The following is a 25,736-nucleotide window of genomic DNA, read 5'->3' as shown; positions in this document are numbered from 1 at the left end:
AATCATTAAAGGTTAGGATGGACAATAAAAATGTGGGTGTCCACATTAAAACCTGCACCTCTTTAAAAAAAAGATAATTAAAGATATTTCGACAGCAACGAGCCAGCTGGCGGAACGCACACGGTATAGCCACGTATGCAACTGCGTGGGACCCACTTTCCCGGGTAAAGCAAATTTGTGAGTCCCACTGCAGCGGGAAGGGGAGCAGACAGACGTAGAGAGAGCGGGAAAAACTTCACTTATTTTATAGAGAGAGAAAGTGGCAGCGATGCTACCGGAGACCGGCAGCGGCGAAAACTGGTGGCTGCAGGCCTGAGTCGGGCTTAGAGAGGTAAAATGCAAGATCCGGAACTGGTGCTCTGAAGATGCTACTTTGGGAGGCTTGGAGAGAGAGAGACGAGGTTCTCTCTGGTTTAGAGAGAGAAAGTGGTAAGGTCGGGAGGAACTTAGAGAGAGAAAGATGGAGATCCATAGAGAGAGATCCATAGATGGAGATCAACAGAGGGGAGAAGGCCAGGTTGGATCTGGCTTCTAGAGAGGAAATGAAGAGGGGAGAAGGCGAGGTTGGATCTGGCTTCTAGAGAGAGAAAATGAAGGATGGGTATGTCGTTTAGAGAGAGACTGGCCTGAGGGATGGGGGTCTCATAGAGAAAGAAAGAGGGACAACGGGTTGGGAGCAGGGACGTAGAGAGGCAAAGGATTGGAACTTGGGCAATTTATAGAGTGGGAACGGGGGATTTTGTAGAGAGAGAAAGAAGGCAAAGTTGAGATAGAGAGACGATGGGAGAGAAGAAGCATGGGGAAATTTCATTTAGAGAAAGTCAGAGGGATATGGAGGAAGTGAGAAACGAGATTGGGACCGGCGGATTTTCTAGAGAGAGAGATGCGAAATTGGGAGTTTTAGTGAGAGAAAGGAGATTCGAAATTGGAGAGAGAAACAAATACGAGCCCTAAATGCACCTCTCATCAAACTCAAATTTCCCCCAAACCCATCCGAAATTAAATGCACCCTCACCCCCAAGTCCCTCTTTTACCGTAACCGACGGTGGAGCAGGACACGCGTGTACCGCTTCCTAAAATTCAGCCGTCCGTGACAGATCGGACGGTCAGCCACCCCGGGTAGCGCGTAATCCATCTGAACCGTCAGGTTTTCGGGTAGGAGAACATCGACGGCCCACCAACGCTCCCCAGAGAGAGACGGGCAGATCTGCTGCCTTTAAAAAGGCGGTGCCCCCTACCCATTTTTCATCACCGAGGTGAGGGTTTCATCTGCCCCCCACAACCCCTCTCCCCTCTCTCTCTCTCTTCCGGCCATTTTTTCCGGCCTTTCTCCCTCTAAAGTTTCTCCTTTTTCCGGCGAAATTTTCCGGCGACCTAATCTGATTCGGGCCGAATCCCCGAGACAACCCTAATTCTGGCCATCTCTCTCTAAGTCCTCTGGTTGTCTCTCTCTCTCCCCAAAATCCGCCTCTTGGATCTCTCTATGCTCGGCAACCGAATGCCACCCTGATCCAGAGCTCTGCGTTTATGGCTTCTGCTCTTTTGGCAAGCCAGAATGAGTCCACTTATTGGGGGGACCGCAAGGTTTATATGAGGAAAGCCCCAAACCCTAAGCAAACCTTAACCCTAGATTCTCACCCCCACCATCATAACCTCGAGCTCCCCCCTCATGGCAATGAACCTGTACTGACAACCCTAGCCGCCTCCTCTGATTCCTCCTCTCTTAATCGAAAATCCATTAGCCTCAATAGAAAGGAACCCCAATTACAGGCCTCTGCAAAATTTTCAGACCACTACATCACCTACAATGTTGGTTCTTACTCTAAACAAGACCTAAGGGACCTAAGAAAACGCCTCGTTTTAGAGCTAGAACAGGTCAGAACTCTAGCAAATCGGATCGAGTCTCGTTCTCTTTGGGAACCAGAGACCCCTGGTTCTGGTCGCCCACCTCCGTTGAACCTCCAAGCCTTAGATTTACAGGCTGATGGCCCAAAAGAGAAGAGAACTCCTAAAGCAAACCAGTATTATAGAGCATCTGAGTTTGTTATGGGGAAAGAGAAGATGCCCGCACAAGAGAACAAGAAGGTTTTTGGTGGATCCAAGAGGCCAAATCCAGTAACAAAGGTTTCTGAATCTGGTAAAAGAATGGCAATTTCTCCTGATCCAGTTACTGGAAAATTGGTCTCAGATTTCATGAAGAGGTGCGGCCAAATTCTGACCAAGCTCATGAAGCATAAGCATGGATGGGTCTTTAATGTCCCTGTTGATGTAGTGGGAATGGGGTTACATGATTACTATACGCTAATCAAGAACCCCATGGATCTTGGCACTGTGAAAACTAGGTTAAACCAGAGCTTTTATTCAACCCCACTTGAATTTGCAGCTGATGTGAGGCTCACCTTCCACAATGCCCTAACATATAATCCCAAGGGCCATGATGTGAACATAATGGCTGAGCAGCTTCTAGGGTTTTTCGAAGAGATGTGGAACCCTGCTTTTAATAGGTATGAGGAGGAGAGGCGAAGGGCTGTTGAGGAGGCTCGCCGGAATTCCTTTTCTGGTGAGTTTCCTGTACGAAAATCAGCAGCTTTGCCAGAAATTGCAATGCCAGTAGAGAAGAGGCAACCCCAAAGCTCAAAGAAGCTGGATCCATGGATGCCACCCACTAGTGTGAAGACCAAAGGAGGGGGGAACCTAGTTGGGATTAGACCTGTTCAGCTTGGAAAGCAGCCCAAGCCGAAAGCAAGAGACCCAAACAAAAGAGAGATGAGTTTTGAGGAGAAACAGAAGCTTAGCACAAGTTTGCAGAATTTGCCTCAAGAGAAGATGGACCAGGTTGTTCAGATCATAAGGAGGAGGAATTCGAATCTTGCTCAAGATGGGGATGAGATTGAGGTTGATATTGATGTTGTTGACACAGAGACCTTATGGGAGCTTGATAGGTTTGTTAGCAATTGTAAAAAGATGATGAGTAAGGTCAAGAGGAAGGCGGGCCTGGAGGATCAGGCGATGCTGGTGCAGCAAGTTAACCAGGGTACATCCGTGGATGTTGAAAAGGTAGGGGAAGTGGTATAAGGTTCTGAGTTTTTGTGTTCTTGTTCACGGATTTCTTTTAGGGTTTTTGCTAATTCATTCTTGAATTGAATTGTGGCAGTCTCCAGTTCATGACACCCCTGAAGCTGCAGCTGCAAAGAAGAGCAAGAAAGGTAATTGGTCCACTCTGATCCGTCCCTTTTACTCATTGCTTGTTTGTCTCTCCTCTCTTTCTCTCATGATTTGGCTTCACTCTTCTTTTTTGTCATTTGGGTTCTCTCTGTTTTTCTCATCTTGGTTATCCCTCTTCTTTTTTTTTTTCTTGGTTTTCTCTCTCTCGTTTTTCTCATTTGGGTTCTCTCTGTTGGTCTTTTCATTTTCAACTCTTTTTATTTGGATTATCCAAGTTTTCTCATTTCAGGTCTATCTCTACTCTGATATTTGTGCTCTCTTTAAGTGTCGCCTCAGTTGGGTTCTCTCAATTTATTTTTGTCAGCTTGGCTCCCTCTCTCTCAATCTCATACACAGTTTCTATATTGGATGCCCCTTTAATGTTTTCTTCTCTGTTCTCTATATCTGCTATTTGTCGTTTTGTTTTGGGTTCTATCTCAGCTGTTTGTTTCTGTTGTTTACTTCTCTCGCTGTAGTCCTTCATTTGGTTTTCTTCGTCTAATGCCCCTCTCTTTCTTCCGGGAAATACTGAAACTCGAAATTGTTTTATAAATTCATGAGCAGGGGACCAAGCCGAAGAAGATGTGGACATTGGCGATGACATGCCATCAACAAACTTCCCACCAGTTGAAATTGAGAAGGATGTGGGCTATGGAAGCAGATCAAGCAGCTCGAGCAGCTCAAGTAGTGATTCTTCTTCGTCAAGTGGTAAGAACTCACCCCTCTAGAGACTGAAGTCCTCATTTAGAGAGAGAGTCTCTTAGTGATAGTGGAAATTGTTCTTGTTGCAGACTCGGACTCTAGTTCATCAGGGAGTGATTCAGATGAGGCGCAATCTCCCTTTATTGGTTCCAAGCCATCTCCTGCGAGGTGACACACCATGAAAAGAAAAGATGGCAAAGAGCAAAAATGCGTTGATCAGAGCCAACTTAAGCAGGACTATTTGAATCAGATTTTGCTGATTGAGAAATGGTGAGAGCAAGAGTTCCAAGAACATAAGAAGTGTTATTCTTTGTAGTTGGGATCTCACCAAGTTTAATATTAGTTGGTTATCTGTTCCCTTTATTATCTTCCAATAAGTCAGTTGCAGGCAATTGATCGGAGTTTTATTTCTTTTCTGATGCAGTTTGTGGAGAAGGGTTATCTATCTACCTGAGGGGTTTTTTGTAACATAAGATACTTTCATGTGTAAAGGAGAGAGAGATACCACGAGGCCCTCATTGTGCAGAAGATAAAAGAGTAGGGAGAAGGAGAGAGGGCAGATGGCTAAATGATTCTCAAGTGATTGACCTTTTTTTTTTCTTTTCTTGTTCCTCTTTTTCATAGGGGGGGCGGGGAATTTTTGAACATCTGGTGTATCATATGCTTCACCCACAAAAAATATTAACATTTTGGTCATTATCCACTTGTCTCAACCTTTTGCGACATAATCAATGAACAGTTTAATTGGCCATAAACAATTCTCCTCCTCTCTCTCTTCCTCTTTCTCTTTCTACATATTTTAATTGAAAAGACACTCAATAGTTGATTATTGTACCATTTGGCTTCCGAAATGCATGGAACTGCCTATGTAACGTTGGTACTTTGTAGATGCTATGCCTTGAAAATATGGAATGGTGCGTGGTGCCTCTGTAGAGAGGGGCAATTATACCTTGTAATGTTGGTCCTCAAGTCCAAAGTCTGGAGAGAGTCGTAGATGAAGATACAGTACCTTGTAACTGAAGGATGGTGCGAGACGACAGCTCCATCGATTCCATTGTGTCACCCTGCATTCAAATGTAAATCAGTGAATGGTAAAGAGGCACCCTAATGGGAAATGTCACACGATAAAATGCAGAATAAGAACCCATATAAACTGCCTCTCTATCCGAAATATGGATAAAATCTCTCTATAGAAAATATAACAAATTCAACAAAGTAAAGAATGAGAGTGTAAGATTAGGGTGGTCAAGTTACGGAATAAGGGAAATAAGTTCTTGGAAACGTCTTAAGAACAGCTAAAGGTGAATTGATACAGTATTTTGCCCCGCTATCTGTGGTGGTTTATTGAACTGCTATCTGTGATTATTTATTGAACGGGGCCGTAATGTACTCTGCGCACCATCCAGGTTTTGCTATGTCCGTGACAGTTTGACCGTCATGGATGTGTGTTAGGTCTTGACGGTTTGACCGCCACGGATGTGTTAGGTCTTGACGATTTGACTGCCACTGCCACGGACGTGTTAGGTCTGTATCGGTCTTCAATCCTTGCCATCTGAAAAAATCAGCTGGCGTCAAGGGTAAAAACTAGGTTCATTTTTGCCCATAGGCATATTATTGTGTAGTGGCTCCCTAAGTTTGTTGGGCAACTACTATAAAGATGGAGAGGAATAAATTAGCCTTGGGCAAGTTGCATCTCTTTTTAACCATCAATACAATGTTAACAGCATCAAAAAACAGAAAATTTGCATTGGGCAAGTTCAAATTAAATTTTCCCTGCTAAGTAACTTTATGATAATATTAGATCTTTTAACTTCTCCTAATTATTCTCAGTTAGTTTATAGGAGATCAAGAAAAACAATAGTCAGCAATTGATTGTATACAATATCTTTTTTAACTTTTGATCATATTTCTCAGTTAGTTTATAGGAGAACAAGAATAACAATCGTCAGCAATTGATTGTATACAGTATCCTTTTATATGGGTATGAGTGGTAAGTCTCAGCTTCAATCATGTTAAGTTTACAATAGTCCACCTACAATATTAGCATTCCAATTTATATGGCATTGTAATCTTTTATCATTAATAAAATCATATAATATTGTAAAAAAAACAAATTTATATGGCATTGTAGTAATAAAAAGAATCATTTTCCATTAGCAAAAATGCAAAACCTTTAATGAATCAAGTATCTAGGGGTGGCAATGGACCTGGACCCAACCTGGCATGCAAAGACCGGACCCGATCCGACCCGTTGCCACCACTACTTGAAGTAGCACTAGTCAGATAGTGTATAAATTCAAACAGGACAGGACAAGCAAGCCAAATCTCAGGGACTTATTAGCGTTGGACTATTTCCAATTTAGGTAGGCAGAGGGAATTCCTTGTTTGTTTAACTTACCATTACTTTTCAAAGGAAGAAGTGGTTGTAGCAAATGATATGAATGATGAAAGTCAGTCCAATCCAACACATGTCAACCGCAATCAAATCAAAAACATTAGTGATAAAACAATGGGGTTTAAATACTTCAAAGCCAAATAAAAGGTTGAATCAAAAAAGAATCTGGATATCAATTGCTTGGCTTGTTCAAACTTGTAGAAGTGGAACCCAAAGATAAAATACTTTTTCTGCAACTTGCATTTAAGTTGGATCCAGTCCATAGTTTTTCCAGATTCCCAGGCAAGGCAAAAAGATTAAAGCTCCCAGGATATCGTGGAAATAAAATGTCCTTGTTTCTCTAATATACTTCTGAACAACTTCGGCTAATCACTAAATACTGCCAACTTATGAAGCCTCAGGTAGTCAAGCACAAAGAGTGGAGAATTTACTGATTTTGACCAATGCAGAAAACTTCAATGCTCTAATTTTGTTTCAGACTTCAATTTCATTACCCTTCCCCCTTGGCCTCCAACAAGCTTATAAGGGACTCGCTTCTCTAGTTGATACAAACTCGTCATCCATTATTGATGCTGGTTCTATTAATAACTTCAAAAATTTTTGTTAAACATATCCTTGAGTTTCACAATTTATCTGAGACTTCTGGTTAATGGCGGTAATCTGACCAAATCAAAAGACTGCCCAATTACTTCTCTTTCCATGCACTGTGTTTTGGGACTTGAGTACAGGAAAAAGGCTAGCAAAGGATGAAAGAGCGAATGCAGTATTCTCAAAGTTAGACAAGAACAGTCCAAATATACTACACGAATTGTCATTCAGGGAATTCCCACAATTCATTGAACATCTTCCTTTTTCTTTTGACATTTCATTGTTGGCCAATTATCTAAACATTGCTAGTATGTCTCTTATCCCAACCCCAAGTGGCCTTTGAATGCTTTCCTCTACATATGCCTAACACCATCCAGAAGAATTTTCTCATCAAGGGAAGAAAAAGATGGCACAAGAATAATTTAATGCATTGGAAGGGAACATTAAGTAGCAACTTAGATTTGGTTGCTCAGGGTTTCAGTTACATTATCAAAGAAGTGACACTTTATAAGATCAAGCAATGTTGAAAAAAATGGATTTGGCTGCCTAGGCAGCTGGATATGTGCTTAGTTCCCTAGGCGGTGTGACTGGCAAGTTGGTTGTTCTAGGCCCAGAGAATGGTGTTTGAGGTATTGGTTTAATCAATGTATTTCTTATGCTGGAAGCAATTTATAAAACTTACATAGGTTAATTTGGATTTTTTTACAATGATCTGTGAGTTTTTCTCGTCATATGGCCTATTTTTACATTTTCCTCTCTTTTTTTGTATTTTTCTAAAAGGTCTCCAACCATAAATCAATTCTTTTCTAAATCCATGTCTTATATATGTTTTTAGCTTTTTGGACTTTTTATGTTCACTTTTACCATTTTTATTTTATTTTTAAACATTTTTTTATATTTGTTTTTGCTATTTTTTTGGGCCTTTTGGACCCTGTAAGATCCTATACTCTAACTTGGCTGAGTTAGTCATCATCTGAGAGCACCCACAAATTTAAAAAGATCAATCTATACATGTGGAGAATATGGCAATGCAGTGCATCCCACGTGAAAGGATCCTAAGTAATCAACAATTCCTTCTGCTGGTTGGCTGAGAAAAGTTCTGCAATTATGGACAGAATTTGTTTTATTTTGAAGCACAAAGATGTATTGGAATTGAAGTGACATCAACATTTTCCTAATCAATGGCCATTCTCTTTTCATAACAGACATTATAGAGGAGCATCCAATGACAGGGAGCACCAAAACATACGTCAAGCATGTCAAAGCTCATGACTAAAAATATCTTAAACAAACTGACCATAAGAAAATTACTAGTAGACAGTTCTTATGACGATACAAATATTTGCAGATACATTAAGTGCCTACAATAGAGTATTCGTGTAGATTGCCATTGGGTAGTCAAGAATCATATGACGAATCTGTCTCAGGTTGAGGAATCTATCACTTTAGAATTCTAAACAAAAACCAGTAAGAAATCAATCGCAATGGGAGAAAGTAACAACATTAGAGTACTTTTTGCTCCAAAATTAGTAATGTGTTTCTTATTTCCAACCAACAATTCACCCACTAAGTTCAACCAACCAATCTTCCAGTGCTCAAGGGTTGAAGAAACATATTGACTTCTTTCAGCTAGAATGAGATTTCCTTCTCTTTCCATTTTTCTTTTTTGCTTTGGTTGGTGTTTACAATGAGAATTCTAAAATACTTTGTTGAGGAGGAAATACCTTTGTTGTGGGAACTTTTAGAGAGAGGAGACTGTGCCCACGTGGGATTCAACCATATTCTCTCTCTAAATGAATAAAATCTCAATATTTAAATTAAACAATTTTAAGCACAAAAAGTGTTTTGATTATAAAAAATGAGATCGATAAAAATTATTAAAGTGATATTTTCTATAAATTCCATAATTTCTAAAAATTATTCTCTTATTGTGTAAAACTTCTATATTTTATTATTTTAAGTATACGTAAAGACTTCCCCTAGATTGGCTATAATGCAGAAGTGCTTCCCTTTTTAGACCAAAACAAAGAAGCCTCGAAAGCAATTATGATAGCAATGGTCATCAAGGCACAACATCTTTAGGTTCCAAAGTGACCCCAAAGTTTTTAAGGAGAATACTATTGGGCAATTTTCTTAAAGATAATTTCTTAACAAGAAATTTCAGGTTAGTGCAAAATCTTTCAATGAATATCTTTTCTTTTAGAAAGTGTTACAGGGATGCTGAAACGGATGTCAGAATTTAGTATGTATCAGGGTGTCAAAGCTCCTGACATATCCCTCGCGAACACCATTTTGGATAAAATAGGTATATATAACATAATTTCCTGCTAACTTGCATCTAGGTTAAAATATCACAGTGGAAGTGGTTGTTGTTGAGATGACCTTTTGTTCAAGAGGTTGCACATTCAAATCTGACCTGTGCAAGGGAAACAAATTTTTATCTTGAATAAGATAATGCTAATATCGTAGATAATATAATATCCTTATATTATGCCAAAGTTAAAGTAGCAAAGCGGCGGAGGCTGGGCTTTATGGACGAGTGGTTGTAGGTTCAATTCACCATTTGGTACCCTTTCCTTTATTTTAAATAAGGCAATGTTACATTAATTATAATACAATGTCTTGACCATAGTTATGAAGACTGAACCGAAACTATGATTGGTGCCTTGCCAATCTGGTCCAAGGTAAAAACCAGATTTAGTAAAAAACAGGTCAAAATTAATATTTGACCGGTTTAGACATGTCAGACCGACTGGTTTTAACCGGTTCTACCTAGCTAAATGAAGTTGGGCAATTTTTTCAACATATTCTATATTTTTAACCATTATATCCATCTTTCTTTTATCTTTTTTTCTAAAATCCGGTCCAAGCAAATCGACCGCTAGTTGGATGGGTTTTGATTGGACCAAGCCCTCTCACGTTTGGCGGCTGGTCCGAACTTGATAACACTGGTCCTGATATTGCAAGAAACCTGAAGTAGTGGAGTGGAAAAACTGCGGGTTTATTCTCAACTAGTCTTAGGCATAGTTACTGAGATCTCTCATCCAAGGGGTTGATCCCCCTCTGGAAGCTCACTCCTACACTCCAGTGAAGGGGAACTAGCTCCTCTGCAATTTTTACATTTCGGATCTCGATCCTTCGAGATATTGAGTTACATGGGATATAAACTCCTTTGCATCATGTTTAAGTGTTCATAGGCAAATTGAACTGAGGTTCCACCAATGCGGGGTCAAGACTCCCTTAGTGGTAGACTCCATTGTCCCTCTTGCCACTTTAAATAGGTTACAAGTTCAAACATTGAGCTTCAACTTAATGCTAAGGAACAACTATTTTTTATTATTAAGATTATATGATATATTAGTTGCATGTTTTGCTCACATGCATAATTTTGGTGATGGTAGACTACATTGTCGCTTTTAGGCTCTTTAACACATCACGAGTTAGCTTGAGCAATACTATCTTTATAATTTTTATTCAACAAAGAAGGATGACCATGATTCTTATTACGCTACATAAAGTCATAAACTGCACTAAAGGAATGCAAAAACTGAAATATTATGTAATGATTTATTTTCCTACTTTTAAAAAAGTTTTTATTTAAAATTTCTTATTACTTAATCAAAATATAAACTACACTGAAAGGGGTACAAAACTATTAGATTTTTATAGAACGATTCGATTTCTCCCATTCTTTAATAGATTACTGAATTTCTTAAAACTCATTATTTATTCACAATATTATATGGATTGCACGCCCAACCCAGAGAAACCTACTAAAGTGCACTCAAGGACCTCAATTTTAACTAGAAGGAGATCAGGCTTGTAGAATTTATCACTTGATCCCTAGAAATTAGGATCAAGTTCCCCAACTTATGCCAAGGTTGTAAGGTTCGCTCTACTATATAAGTCTCTTTGTTTCAATATTATTAAAAAGACAACACTTCAATAAAATGTACCCTTGCGTACTTAAAAAATGATGATATCATCCAACACGTACAGTCAAGTGTCAGTGATGTGTCTATGCATGTCGACACATGTCAACACCAAGCTAATAAAAACGTATGTAGGTAACACTGCTTTTAGGTCAAGTAGACAATGCATTCCACAGCAAGGATATGATTCTTTAGAACCCCTTGCAAGTTGCAACTAGTTTCTCAGGAAAATTAACATAAAGTCACCTCTATTTTGTATCATGCAAAACCCACACCATTTAAAATCATTCTTGCTCCTGTAAAATATCCTACATCAAATCAAAACATCAAAAGCCACATTTCCAGGTTCCAACTGCTTTATAATGCAAATCAGATATTCTTGGGCTAAAGCCTGCATCCATATTACACTTCTTGTACATATTTTACAAAATGCAGATTGGTATGCGTCATCATTTTTTATTGAATCACTCAGCATGTTGCTTGATATCTAGGTAAACCTGGTGCCATTTCCACAGAAGGAGCTTTCTTCCTCTCTCTATGTTATAATCCAAATATGCTTAGCTCAAAACTCACATATTAACTTCTCTTCAACCTCATCTCTAATTACCAATTTCTCACGAGCTAACATCCACACAAGCGGGACATCATTCATGTCCAAAACTGTCCATCTTGTATGGTTTCCATTAGTATTCTAATCTTTGGACACTTTTAGTCATGATGTGAAACCATATCAACATCAGCTTTTGTTCATTTAATTTGCATGGCATGTCTCTCACTACTGTGACTCTAATTCTTGCTTGCACATGAATAAAATGGCTCGCTACAGAATTCTTAAATGAATGTAGTATTGGATAAACAATAGCAAGTGCTGTTGTCTTAGGCACGTAGAAAAACTAACAAGCAACACTATTTTGTAGATGTCAATATGAGTTGAGGAAGTAAGCCCAGCAGAGTACCAGAGACTGGGGGCATTGTTAGGATGTGTATAGCTTTCTCATTTTGAAAAAAGAAATATATATTGTATGTTGAGAAAACCATTATGCTTTAAAGGACACTAAAGGAATGTCACTTGTGGGAAGCCTAATGAAATCCTATAGTAGTTTATGAATAGAGGATGTGAGCACTAGCTTTGAATAACCTTTAGTTTATGAATAGAGGATGTGAGCACTCTCTTTTAATAACCTTTGTAGCAGCAAGCCATGTACATGGCTTATGGGAAAAGAATCAAGGGAAAAGCATCAATAGTGATATCTCCACAAAAACCCCCAGAGCCATATTTTCACTGGATAATATGGTGAAGTGGTGATTTGGAGTGCACAATGATACTTTTAACAACTATGTTCTTCTGTTGTAAGGACCTATAAGTGAGTTATTTTGTTATTCTTAATTTACAATTACCCTATAGCTTATTATGTATTTCTTTCCAATTCAAACATCATAAAACTGCTCATTATCAGTTCAGCCAGGCTAACTAATATACATTTGTCAAAGAATTGTCTTTCAGTTCAGTGATTAAAGTAACAATGACAAGAACATGGCAAAATGAATCTGAAATTCTCGACGCAACAATCTCAAACCAGATTCTCCAACGTTTATCTCACTTGTACAGAAAATAATATAACCTAATGAGTAAAACATTATTGCAGACTACAAAATGTAATGGTCTGTAACAGTTTTTAAAAACTGCTGGGTATATGGCCTTTCAAGGCTTGAATACCAATAGTCTCTCATTCAGTGGGAGTGATTCAGAGATAGAATCTGGATGCTTTGCGAAACGGGGCCCAAATTCTTATACCCTGAGTACTTGAGGTTATGAGAGTTTTTACATTCGAGAAAGCAATTTCTCAAAGAGGTGTGAGGATCATCTCCTAGTCAGGATCTTGTTTATATTAGCCTCACGATTGTCGTGATTAGCCAGGGCTTGGAGTATCAAATCGAATACAATAGAACCCGAGTATTTTTTATGAGTAACGGCCATGTATGGGATGGTCATGACTTATGAGATATAAATTCATATCCTGACATGAGACCATTCCATGGCATGTGCACTAACGTTCGTATGGGAAGCCACTCTTCCAAATCCATTACCCGAGTTTGGAAGAGCCAATGCACATGTGCTTTGAGAGGACCCCTGTACTTGTATTGGAATATGTCCCACAGGGATGCATCTATAATCTATTGAGAGTCGAATGATGGGAAGCTCTGGCTCAATGACTTTGATGTGACCAATTATGTGTCCCTGCCATAGACTGTGGAGCATAGGTCCATTGGGTCAGCTTGAGACAACAACAGAACATCATTTGAGACTAACCCAATGGAGTACTCCAATACCTAGAGTCGAAGCCTTGAGATCTCACTTACCCTTTGTCCAATTAATTATGATGAGAAATCATGAATAATTGTTCATAAATATTTTTAATATTTATTGTGGATTTTGGAGAATTTTTCAATATTTTTTTGATTGACAAAAATGTACTTTTAATATTTGTTTAGACCTAATTCTATTTGAAGACTGCCACGTGGCACACCTAAGTGGTCATAGGGTGGCCACGTGGCACACCTGAGTGGTCATAAGGTGGCCACGTGGCACCCCTGGCCCCACCATAAGATCAACGCCCAGCTGAGCGCTAATCCCAAGGTGGGGGACATGGATAGCATATATTAGTTTGTTATATTATATATTATTATTTGACTTGCTATATTATGTTATAACTTAAGGTACATTTTTGTCGCATGTTTATTTGATTCACACAAGTGCCTTTGTTGCCATGTGTGAGGCCCATTTTAATTTAATTTAAATATTGAATCCAAAGTAAAATCAAATTTTCAATTTGAATTTCAAAAATATCTTCACACATGTGTGAAGGGGACATTAAGCTCCTTGTAGTTGGTTTGACATATTAGATCTATAAGGTGATTGGCTCTCATAAAGGTGTATTTTTCCACATGTGTGAGTTTTACCATTTACTTTATTACCCATTGCCCTTGATGAATCTCTACACTATTTGATGATTGAAAACTAAGGGCTTTCGTGTATGGGCAAGTTGGATTCACTTGGAATAAAAATATGCACCTATGGACAAAAAGGTAAATTGATTTTAGGGTTTAATGTGCGTGATAAGGGTGTTAAATCCCATCCCGTCATCCTAGTAGTTGGATGGGGATGGGGATGGGTGACTAGGGTATATTGGCCTCTCATGTACCTTTGGATAGGTGCATCAAGGGTGCTGATGATATTCAATCTTACACGCTATGTATACATACTTCTTTAAGTCCCAAATTCTACGCACTTGGAAAATCGATCTTGCTTGAATTGAATAGAGAGAGCAAACATTGAGACATCCACATACCACCTATTTCCCTTTGAGAGTTCCCATCCTCCACTTTGAAGCTTGATGGTGGTCCTTCACTCCATAAGATCAAACTTATCTCATACCATGATCAAGGTATTATCTCTCTAACTTATTTTATATCAAATATCATTTTAGCCTTGATCAAAGGTTCTTGGAAATTTTATTTACAGCCATGCTTAAGCTTCCTTAGACCTTCATTTTGATGTTATCTTCATGTCATTCTTACATAGTGTGATCACTCACTTGCTTATGCATTGCTAAACCTTTGATCATGCACAGTTTCCTTTGATCTACCTTGCACGAATTCTATTGAGCATTTCTATGTCTTTTTATTCAAATTCCAAAGATATTTTGTTCCTCTTAGTAGTGTATTTGCTCATTTAGAGTTGAACTTTTGCATAAAAAGTTGTTGTGGTGGACCGGTGGACCACCACAAGCAATTTTACTCTATCTTGCTCTATATTGATCTGATTTGCTCCATTCTTCTTGCAAACTGTCTCAAATCGATTTAGTGGACTCTAAGAAGTGGTCTTAAAATTGTAAGAGCATCCTAATTGGATTAGATACCCTTGAGATTATAAACCACTCTTGCATTATTCATTGAGACAATTAAGTCCCTAAAAGGCATGAATTTGTGGCCCGGGCACAAGGGGTTCGAACCATGACTTCCCACATGTATGCATGCATGTTTGTTTACTGTATTTACAGTTATTAAATGATTTATGATTGATAGAACTAAGTATGTTATGTGAATATTGAGATTGTTCTTTAATCATGTGGCATGATCCATAATGTTATGCTTTATTGTTTATATGAATTGAAATCTCATTGGATTTTCTTTGATCGAATATATGGTATGTGTGTAACATGTGGTACGTGATGAGGATGAAGACTGAACGTATAATTACTATGTAATTTGGAAAGATGCGGAGTTTTGAGTACATGTAATTCAATGAGTTGTAAAGAAAAGCATATGTGTATTTGGACACTACATTGTTTGTATTTCTATTTCAAGAAAGGGATTTATTATGGGACCTATTAGAGTTAGATTTTTCAATAATCCAAGATGTGTATAAGTCCAAATTGTGGGCTAGAGTCTGTAATTTCATAACCCCATATGAAAGTTTTATGTAATTAGAGCATCATGTTTCAATAAAATGAAAATTTTTGAGTTAAGTATCTTGTCCCTTGGTCTTATACCACCCACAAAACATGGCCTCAAGCTCAAACTCTGCGGGGTACAGAGCCCATGTCAGAGGGTGACTCAAGCCGTGTCTCAAAAATACATAGCAATCTTGAACAGGTCAGACTAGGCACAATTTTTTAAGGTTAGTAACCCAGACCAGGCACCATCCTGGGTTCGAGTGACTCGGATGAGCCTAAGCGTGACTCGCCATTTTCTAAGACACTGAATTGTAGCAATAGGTCATTAGGCAGAAAGGTATAAAGGAGCCTATCAAGTTTAAGAAGGAAAACAGAAGGTAGCATCTGTCATGCCTGGCACCTGGAGAACAATATGAACTATAACTCAGAGCATTAGAAGTTCTACCAAGATTTTGTTGGGAAATGTGACAAGGTGCTAATTTTCAGTCGATAAATAGATGGGAAGGTATTAAAGAGTGAATGCCCTGGAGTAGGGACCTAAGTTCACAACCATGAATCCAAGGTAAATGAGTTATCCAACAAGAATTCCAATGATATTTGATGGACTTCACCCTCTAGAGAAACTTATAGTACTAAAACATAGTTGACCAACCTGCCATGCACTTGGGCCTTATATGAAATGTCTCTGTGAGGAGTGGGGAAAGGCCAGACAATGAAGTCCAGGAGAAAGCGATGACTTGGACGCTCTTAAAAATTGATGCAATGCAAACTTCACAGTGAGGAAGGTAGAAAAAATATCCATAAAGGGTTCAATTCATTGCATATATCGCAAAAGATAAAATCCTGATCATTGACCATCTCCAAAGCAGGGAAATGGTTTTGTCGAGTATGGAACTTTTTATGCGGGGAAACAGAGGAATCAATATGCATATGCATGTCTGATGCAAGTTCACTTAAGGATGTGTTATCATATCATTTGGATAATGCTCAAGTTTCCTTCTTTCTTAGTGTAAGTTTTGGTGAGTAAAGGTAGAAGGAGATGATAATGATTCTATGCTTATCAACTTTTGACCATATAATAGATTTAAAAAGAGAAGAAGAATTGGTTTTATTGGGTAGATAATTCAATCCAGATGTACTGGTCCTAATCATTTGTTGAGAACTGATCTCTTGGCCCACTCGAGCCCAAAAAGGAAAAGATTAGCATCACAGGAATCAAACAAATCTATGATTTAAGGAAAGCTGAAACCCCAAACCTGCCTCACATAGAATATACACTGCCTCCCTAGATTTCTTTTTTGCTTTTTATCTCATCCCTTTGGAAAAAAATTTTAAGAATAACTTTTCATGGAGAGAGTAGACTTAGGTGGGCTGACCATGTGTGGCATTGACCCAGTATAGCACCTGTTAGAAGGTGCGAGTTAGTTCAAGTAGAAGGATTGAAAAGAGCAAGGGGTAGGCCCAAAAGGATGTGGTTGGAAGTAGTCCGAAAAGATATGGGGACTTATGGCCTCACTGAGAGTATGGTCTTAAATAGAGCAGAATGGTGGACCAAGATTCGTGTAGCCGACTCCAATTAATTGGGAAAAGGCTATGATGATGATGATGATGATCTCATCCCTTTGCAAATGTTTTTTAAGGATAATTTTTCATGGGGAAGGAAACCCTGGCATGATGGACATCAAAATAATTTTTAAGAGTGTAGATGAAGCAACTCTGAAATGTTCATCCTAAGACCCTGAAAATCTTACTTGGGTAGAAGTAAACACTATCATGAAGGTATATGGGCCCTGACATGGGAATATGAGCTTCTCTCATTATTGGAGGCAATTTAGCAAACATTGTAGTTTGTATTGAAGGGGTATCTTTAGTTCCACGGAGGCTAAAAACCTCAAGTGGAATTGTTGTATTCCAAACGTCGTCAATGTACACAAGGAAGCTAACTTGGTAGTTGGTATTTTGGCAAAAATGATGTTTCTAGATCAAGTATGAGTACTAGGATTTACCGTTGCCATAAACCTCCATGAAATCTTGGAATTTATACTATCTTTCTTTAAAGTAATTTACAAGAAACTCAGAACATGAATAGAAAAATAATCTTTAGAAAACAACGAAACATATAAAGTACAAAGCACATAACAAATCAGTAATTTTCAGAAGGATTCTTTTTTTTTTTATGAACGTTCAGCATCCAAGAGAGATTTCGTGGCCAGGATCATGTCATCATTTAAAAGAAGTAGGATTAACCAGATCTCAAAGCTCTGGCCTAGGGTGGAAGGAATTTACTACATTTGCCACCCAATAACCCCTAGAACTTCTTCAAGGGGACTGTATTGATCAACCAGATCTCAAAGCTCTGGCCTAGGGTGGAAGGAATTTACTACCTTTACCACCCAATAACCCCTATAACTTCTTCAAGGGGACTCTATTGCTAATTTCATCAAATTGTACCTTGGATGCACCTCTACATAATAACTCTCTCTCTCTTTGTTTTTGAATGCTAACTTGTAACCTTAGAAGGGATAGATCTCTAGACATCATGTTGTGGCACCCTGCCACCATGAATACCAAGCTTAGAGGCCAGAGCATCCACTTTTATCTCAATGGGCACTAGTCAAGCTGAAGTGCGCAAAGTTTTATTAGTTTCAGGCCAAAATGCAAGTTACAGAGGAACGATTAGCATAGACATCCTGTTAACCACCCATTCTCAAAGACATATGGAGGAGATGAACTGCAATTCCAATAATGGACATTCACCTGGACCTACAGTTCATCTCCACCATCTATCTCTAGAATAGAAAGCGGGTGCCCCACCTGTGTATGGTATAACATACACTTGCAGTGTATGATAATCATTCCGAGGGTGAAACAGAGCAACAAAGTCCGCATCTATACTGAAAAGCAATTCATGAATCAGGCTCTTTGTCTAATGCAGCCATGGCTATGCCAAAATCTAGTGTTTTGTTCTGAAATTAAAGCAAAAATGCCATTTCCATGGACAATAATATTTTGGTATTTGGCATTCCAAATTGAGTTTTAATTGATCACCTTGAACTCACTCTGCACATGTATGCAGCATTCAAAAGCCATTGAAACAGTTGTATAAAAAATTTCGGCACATGAATTCGAACATCCTGACGTCATTGTGAGCAATATAATTGCAATAAATTGAACTAAACAGCAAAGAAAATATTAAACTGTGGCACCTAGCCAAAAATATATATGTATAACTGAGATCTAATTTAGACCGTGAAAGGATCGCATTGGAAACTACTATGGCTCACAAGGAAATTAAAAGATAAAAAAAAAAATACTAACAAAAATCAGAACCATGGAAATAGGGCATATATCTCCATAAATAAAATCCATAAATCCATCAAACTCTGAATCGCAGATCATGCCTACCTGTATATGTTCAATGTTCTTCTGATTCTGATTTTCCCCAAAATATCTTCTAAATCTGGAAAAGAGAAAAAGGATGAGATAAATAACAGTCAACTTCAAAAACAATAAAAAGAAAAAGGGAAATTGCAGTTAGTGATACACTCAATCCACTGTGATTTGAGAGAAAAATTGAAGGTTGGTTTGATCAAAAGAGAAGTGAGATTGTGATGGTGAGTCAAAATGAGAAAGGGAAGAGGAAAACCAGGCCTCAAAATAATAAAGAGTGGTTATTAATTTCTGTTTCTTATTTTGTTTGTTTTTATTGAAGTAAAGAAATTAGGTAGATTTAGATGGAATGAGACACGAAACACCACGAATTTCCTCATGCAAATGGGCTGTCACACCAGGACAAAAGTTTTATTCACAAAAAATTGATTGAATGAATGTTCTGCTAACTATGGTAACTAGCACTTGGGAAAAATAAAGTGAATGATCTCTCTCTCTTAATTAACATTTGAAAAAAATAAAGTGGATGATCTCTCTCTCTCTTTCTAGCTCTATGATATTAGTATTTGAAAAAATAAAGTGAATGATCCCTCTTCTCTCTCTCAAAGTGGATAAGCTCTCTCTCTCTCTAAAAAAGTAAGGCGTACCTTCAAACAAAGTAGGGTGTGGTTTCCTTGAACAATCAAATTAAAGCGTATCTTGTAATATAGTCGAAATATTTTATTTTATTTTTCAGTATTATCAATTTTAATAATGACCTAAATTTATTTTCATCTTTAATTTTAAAATTTAAAGATTCAAAATAGTGTAGATAGAACGGATATATGAATATATGAAAATCTTGAAAATTAAAGGTCTAGATAATGCATTGCATGTGCATTATTTCCAATACTTGAAATCTATTTTTTTTCTCATGTCCAGATATCTTGAGGTCAAGATGATCGAATTCAAAGGATTTTCAGCATTGAAATAATCTCTTCTAGTGAATTTTTGCAATACATTTTAATTTGATAGTTTAGAGCGTCTCCCTTAAATAAAATTTTTCTAATAAAATAATGTCTCAAGATTGAACAAGAACCATCCAATTTTTTGAATGAAAGATCTAGATGATCAAGAACTCAAAATCTATTATTTTTCGTTCTTGAAAATAATAATCTAGTGATATTAGATGGATCTCAAAATTTTAAATAAAAAAAAATTCCACCAGAGTATTTATTGCTCGCAAGGGAGTTGTTGTACAATTTGCTCCTACGTAAGCAAGCTATGAGTTTTAAATCTTTTGACCATGGTAATCACGTTTTCAAAAAGCGTTGGTATTGCGTCCGGACACTTAAAAGGTGACAAGCAACTGTAATGGTTCAGATTGAACCAGCCTCAGCCAAGGGTCAAAAATGATTTTTGTTTTCTATTTTTAATTGTTAATTTAAAATGACATTAATATAAAATTTGGGTTTTAGTTTTAATTTTATAAGTAGAATTACACAAAACAATAAACAAATTTAAAACATAAAATATGATCAAAATAAATTTAGGGATATTTTAATCATTTTATTCAAAAGATTTTTTGATTATTTTTATAAGTATCGATACTATGAGACACTCTCATACTGTGAGTAGGATATCAAATGATCACCATTAAATTTTTGAGATAGATTTCTAAAAAATTTATCAATAAATCCATTCACCCAAGTCTCAATCCCATGCAATAACTTTTTTAAATATCTTTATCAAAATTAATAATGATCTTTTGAGGTACTACTCACATAGATGTGAGAAGGTGTCATAGTGTCATTACTCTATTTTTATACACTTTTATTTACAAAAACTTAACATACAGCTCAAAATTAGAGAAATATCTTATTTAAATAAATAAATAAAAATAAAATATAGAAATTAATTTTTGGCCAATGGAGCCCTTGCGAAATTTCAAAAGGTTCAACCAGTGTTTTAAAAAACGCCGAGTCGAACCGGACTCGCCCGGTTCGACTCGAAAATCGTGAAAAGGGGACCGGATCGCCTAAAAAATCGGAAATCATCTGGTTCTAGAGAGAACCGGACGATTTTGTGCAGTGAATCGCCGATTCATTGTACGGAATCGGCGAGTCCGAACAGTGAATCGGCGAGTCCCGTACGGGATTTTTTTTATTTATTTTTTTTTTATTTATTTATTATTTTTTTTTTTTTTTGTAATCCATGATAGATTTTTTTGTAATACTTGGTCGATTTTTTTGTAATCCATGATCGAATTGTTTTTGTTTTTTTGTAATCCATGATCGAATTTTTTGGTTTTTTGTAACCTATAATAGAATTTTTTGTAATCCATGATCGAAATGTTTGTTTTCTTTTCTTGTAATCCATGATCGATTTTTTTGTTTTTTTTTTTTTTTTGTAACCCATGATAGAATTTTTTGTAATCCATGATCGAATGTTTTGTAATACATGATCGAAATGTTTGTTTTTTTTTTGTAATCCATGATCGAAATGTTTGTTTTTTTTTTGTAATCCATGATTGAATTTTTTGCTTTTTGCTTTTTTTGTAACCCATGATAGAGTTTTTTGTAATCCATGATTGAATTTTTTGTAATCCATGATCGAACTGTTTTTTTCTTTTTCTGTAATCCACGATTGAATTTTTTGTTTTTCTTTGTTTGTTTTTTTTTGTTTGTTTTTTTTTGTAATCCATGATCGAATTTTATGTAATCCATGATCGAATTTTATGTAATCCATGATCGAATTTTATGTAATCCATGATTTAATTTTTTGAAAATTTGTGATTTTTTTTTTTTAATCCATGATCGAATTTTTTTTTGTAATCCATGATAGAATTTTTTGAAAATTTGTGATTTTTTTTTTAATCCATGATCGATTTTTTTGAAAATTTGTTTTTTTTTTTTTTAATCCATATTATTCAAAGAGAAAATGAGAGAGATGATGATTCTGAAGCCACCCTATCCTAGCCATGTTATTCACATATCGGGTCCCAACAGCAACAGTGTAGGGATGAGCACGAAATACTGTAAATTAAATGCTGAATGGCAATTCATGCGGGGAAAGAACATATCAATATTCGCATATTCATTCAAAAACATGAAAATTCTTAATGGAGTACCCTCATTTTTTATTGAATTCCTAAAAAACAATATTTATAATGAATTTTAATAATTTTTTTGAATTTTTTTTAAGTTTTATTCTGACCAATTCATCCGATTCCCAATCAAGATCGCCGATTCGTCGATCCGGATCAATTTTTTGGAAGCCCGATCCGGGTCACCGATCCGTTTTTTAAACCATTGGGTTCAACCAATGGCAAGGGTACTTGTGCACGCTGGCACGATATGGACGAGAAACTTTTCCTTTGAAAAAACAAAGCGGATGATATCTAATTGCGGGAGGGCTATGCTCTCGCTGGAGCACACTGTTGGCTTACTCCATGGGTGAAAGAGCTACATGGATATGTTTTCGATATGAAATTTTTACCGCATATTTATTTTTTAAAAAATAAATTTTGAATTATTAAACACTTAAATCTCAACCTCCAAAAATTAGACTAGGATGCTATTTTTTTTGGGGACATACAACAGTTTGATTTGAAAATTTCCTTTGGAAGTAGCTCTCTCTGGAAATCGATATTTTGAGGCTATGGAAGTTCCCCTAGGTTGGATTTTACTTAAGGGCGTAAATAAACATTACGTTTAGAGCATAGAATCTTTTGATGGAAAAAAAGTTAAAGTCAGTATGGAGTTGGCGTTATTTTTTTTTTTTAGTGAGAATAGAGTGAGAGATTCCATAATAAGGCTCCAATCTATGTTGGTCCGCCAAGGCCTCAGTTTATTCTCAAAAAGTGGTAAGACAGTAGAGATTTGGTCCCTATCCCTGAATAAAAATAAAATTTGAAACCTCATCATGAATCTCGACAATACTACCGCCAAGACCAAAGCCATGGAGCATAGAATCTTTTGATTAGTCACCGTTTGAAGACACGTCACATTATCTTCTTTGGAGCATAGAATCTTTTGACTAACCACGGTTTGAAGACACACCACATGATCTCCATCGGATTTTACCATGGTGCAGGTGGAAAGCAAACCAAACGGTCTCTGTCCATGGTTTTGACCATGGTAATCAGCTTTTGGAAAGCAAGCTAAATTGGTTTTCGGTTTTCACAGCCTTTGAAAAGAAAATTCAATGCTCCTCTCTCTCTCTCTGTATCCACATACATATACTCCACTCTCTACCCACATGTATGTAGATTTCTACTGAATTTAAAAGCATTTATGGTATCTAAAGTCGAAACGGTTGGAAATAATGGCTATACCTTGAATTGGTAACCATTAATGTCTCCATTACAGCAAAATTTAAAATGATGGTATAGAATGAGAGATTCTTTTTAAGGAAAGATGGGTTCAAAATGATGGTATAGAATGAGAGATTTTTTTTAACGAAAGATGAGTTCAAATATTGGATGTTCAAAAGTAATTACAGACCCATTGACCTACTTATTTTGGTTATTTTCTATTGTGAGTTGGGTTTGAACATTGAATGTCTGAGAGGGAAAAACAAGTGGGTGAGTTTGATGATCCAATAATCGAAACAACCCCATTATAGCAAAATTTAGATATTCAACATTTAAAACAATCTTTTTCTTAAAAAAAAAAGGAAAAGAAAAACCTTAATTCATACTGGATGTCTAAACCAATGTTTGACAAATCGGTGATCAAACCGGCTGATCCAGATAGAGAATCGACCAGGCTAATACATATCCCATAAAATATTAGGAATAGGTCAGCTCTATCATGACCTGGCTGGTCTTAGACAGAACCGGCTGGTTCGATTAGAGAACCGGCCAAAATCAGTCCCTATTTTCTTAAACTTTTTTATTCTTTTAACAGCTGGAACTTGCCGCTTTGAAGACTCTTTTGGATTGTCCCATAAACTATCAAAATTATCTTTGTAATTAAATTTTGGATATAACACGCCAAATTATAGGCACAAAATACTTTTACATATTTCGTGGATTACGCTAAAATTGACAATAGGTAATTTAGTTAGACTAAGCCATACTTAATGCGTCATTAGGGGCTTAATAAAGTTTACTACGTCCAACAAACCACAAATATTATGGGGCATCTTGACTTTGTCTCCCTTTTTTTTTTCTTTTTAAAGAACAACACCATAATCAAGCATTGTTGTTTTCTCTCATGTTGGGTTAAGCTAATTAAGGTTTCACTGCAACTTATTGGAATTTGGAAAGAATAGTGGGTAAGTATTGATTTCAGTTTCATAATTCTAATTAAATTATTGAGGGACCTCTCATCTCATAGGAATCTCATTGGTAACAAAAATATTTCCGATTTCTTCGAAAGATCAAAGCACTGGTTCTCAAACCACTAATTTTTTTCATTTTCATGCTTTTGATTGTTATTGTAAATAGAAAATCAAGTTTAAATACTCAGATCTTACTTTGATCAATTGCAATTCATTTTATTTTGATTTCTTGTGCTACTATCAATAAGTTGAACTCCCAGCAGTTACATATGGTCTCTAAATACTCAGATCTTACTTTGATCAACTGCAATTCATATTATTTCGATTTCTTGTGCTACTATCAATAGGTTGAACTCCCAGCAGTTACATATGATTCACTTTTCTAGTGCCTTTTGCATTTGTTGATTGAGAAGACTTAGATGGACTAGAATAAGATTTAGAACTTTCAGTACTAATTTCTTGTTGCACAGTGCGGATTGTTGGTAACAAATGTAATTTATAAACAGTAAGCTACATGTCACATAGGGTTGAAATGAAAGCCGCTAAGCCGAAGCAGCCATTGAGTGGAGAAACAAACTGTACCATTGGTTTTTGAGGTGCCACTCTTGTACCACTATAGTTTTTTCAATTTGTTTTTACTATTGTTTTTTCAATTTGTTTTTTCTAGTAAGATGATTTATCTGAAATTGATACAACGAGAAATAGTAATAAATTCATAGATATAGGGAGAAATAGTAATGAACGAGAAACTAAAATAAACTAAAAGTTTGAGAGAATATACAGGTTTGTAAGAAAATCCATCCCAAAAGATTTCTTCACAAGATCAACTTTACTTAATTTTAATATTTTTGTTTTACAACGAGGGACTTCTTCCATTTAAATAGACCTCAAAAGAAAATAAATAAATAAAAGAAACTCTCACTTATCTCTTTATGTCAACCACTTTTCATTATCGCTTATCTCTCTCTCTCTAACTCTCATGCTCTATTTTCCTCATTTCCTAAATTTTTATCTATTATCTTTTCTTTCTCCTATCCGGATCTCCTTAAATCTCACCTTGTAAATAGGACTTTAGAAAATTACCCCTATATTTACATGATTTTCTATAGTTTAAAGATAAAACTTTCCAAAACAACAACACTAAAAAAGTAAAAAATAATAACACTAATATTTATCTGCAACTTTCTCTCCGGGTTGGGAGAAGCTCAATCTCAAGCTTATAAAACTCAAATCGTTTAGAGGTCTTCTCAAAAGCTAGTTATGCAGTCCCATCATGCACCTCAATACTTTTTTTCAATAAATAAATGATATATCCAACATGATTTGTAGTGGAAGTTTGAGACCCCAAACTCTATAATACAAAAATGAATATTGATTTCTTCAGATTTTCGAAATTTCTTCCACATTTGGCTATCAACATCTTCTTTTGAATCAAGATCTACCTCTTCATATTCTTCTTCCTCTGATTGCAATCGATGAAATAGATCTTATAGACACTTTATAGGATGTAGATCTTGTCTAAATTTTTTTTCGTTACGGTCGGGATCAGCACTCTGAGTTTGTTGTGGGACTACTAGTGTAAGATCAATGTGGTTGCGAGCACTATCATTGCGATGAAGATTGTTCTCCAACCATTGCAACTTCTGATCGAACCGTTTCATCCCTTGATTAGTTTCATTAATGTAGCGTCTGATATCCTCCAAGGTTTTGTTCAAGCTCTCTTGAATTTGATGACCCACATAATCCATGAGTTGCATGAATTTGTTGAACCACATAATCCATGAGTTGCATGAATTTGCTAAC

The 25,736-nt window shown here is 36.7% G+C and overlaps 1 protein-coding gene and 3 long non-coding RNA genes across 9 annotated transcripts; 2 read left to right on the top strand and 2 right to left on the bottom strand.

Moving 5' to 3' along the window:
* The first annotated feature begins 1,247 nt into the window (after positions 1–1,247).
* GTE7 (global transcription factor group E7) lies at positions 1,248–4,661 on the top strand. Its single transcript, XM_006856570.4, has 5 exons — positions 1,248–3,057; positions 3,155–3,206; positions 3,769–3,912; positions 3,996–4,176; positions 4,331–4,661. Exons 1-4 carry the CDS (start codon positions 1,528–1,530, stop codon positions 4,076–4,078), a joined length of 1,809 nt encoding a protein of 602 aa, XP_006856632.1. The 5' UTR covers positions 1,248–1,527; the 3' UTR covers positions 4,079–4,176; positions 4,331–4,661.
* On the bottom strand, positions 4,544–19,344 carry LOC110008294 (uncharacterized). 6 transcript variants are annotated; one of them, XR_016046723.1, is made up of 4 exons: positions 18,823–18,937; positions 18,684–18,738; positions 4,916–4,970; positions 4,544–4,833 (listed from the first exon to the last, which is right to left on the bottom strand). It is a non-coding gene; the product is annotated as an uncharacterized LOC110008294 (long non-coding RNA). The 6 variants fall into 6 exon arrangements; XR_016046719.1 differs by having other exon boundaries at positions 18,684–18,824; XR_016046720.1 differs by lacking the exon at positions 18,823–18,937 and adding an exon at positions 19,316–19,344 and having other exon boundaries at positions 4,732–4,970.
* On the bottom strand, positions 7,151–7,987 carry LOC148779222 (uncharacterized). Its single transcript, XR_016046724.1, has 2 exons — positions 7,901–7,987; positions 7,151–7,252 (listed from the first exon to the last, which is right to left on the bottom strand). It is a non-coding gene; the product is annotated as an uncharacterized LOC148779222 (long non-coding RNA).
* Positions 19,345–23,851: 4,507 nt separating the features above from the next.
* LOC148779221 (uncharacterized) lies at positions 23,852–24,848 on the top strand. The gene is made up of 2 exons (XR_016046718.1): positions 23,852–23,927; positions 24,440–24,848. It is a non-coding gene; the product is annotated as an uncharacterized LOC148779221 (long non-coding RNA).
* The last annotated feature ends 888 nt before the right edge of the window (positions 24,849–25,736 follow it).

This window comes from Amborella trichopoda, chromosome 13, assembly GCF_054954075.1.
Source record: "Amborella trichopoda isolate Santa Cruz 75 chromosome 13, AtrichopodaSantaCruz75HAP2 v2.0, whole genome shotgun sequence".
NCBI lineage: Eukaryota > Viridiplantae > Streptophyta > Magnoliopsida > Amborellales > Amborellaceae > Amborella > Amborella trichopoda.
The sequence above is the reverse complement of the archived record's forward strand: the minus strand, read 5'-3'. Positions and strand labels throughout refer to the sequence as shown.

What these genes read in the sequence shown, in the direction of transcription:
- GTE7 (XM_006856570.4), top strand. Translation starts at nt 1,528, where the DNA reads ATGGCTTCTGCTCTTTTGGCAAGCCAGAATGAGTCCACTTATTGGGGG. An exon ending in CATCCGTGGATGTTGAAAAG is followed by an intron (nt 3,058 to 3,154) that starts GTAGGGGAAGTG and finishes GAATTGTGGCAG; the next exon opens with TCTCCAGTTCATGACACCCC. An exon ending in TGCAAAGAAGAGCAAGAAAG is followed by an intron (nt 3,207 to 3,768) that starts GTAATTGGTCCA and finishes ATTCATGAGCAG; the next exon opens with GGGACCAAGCCGAAGAAGAT.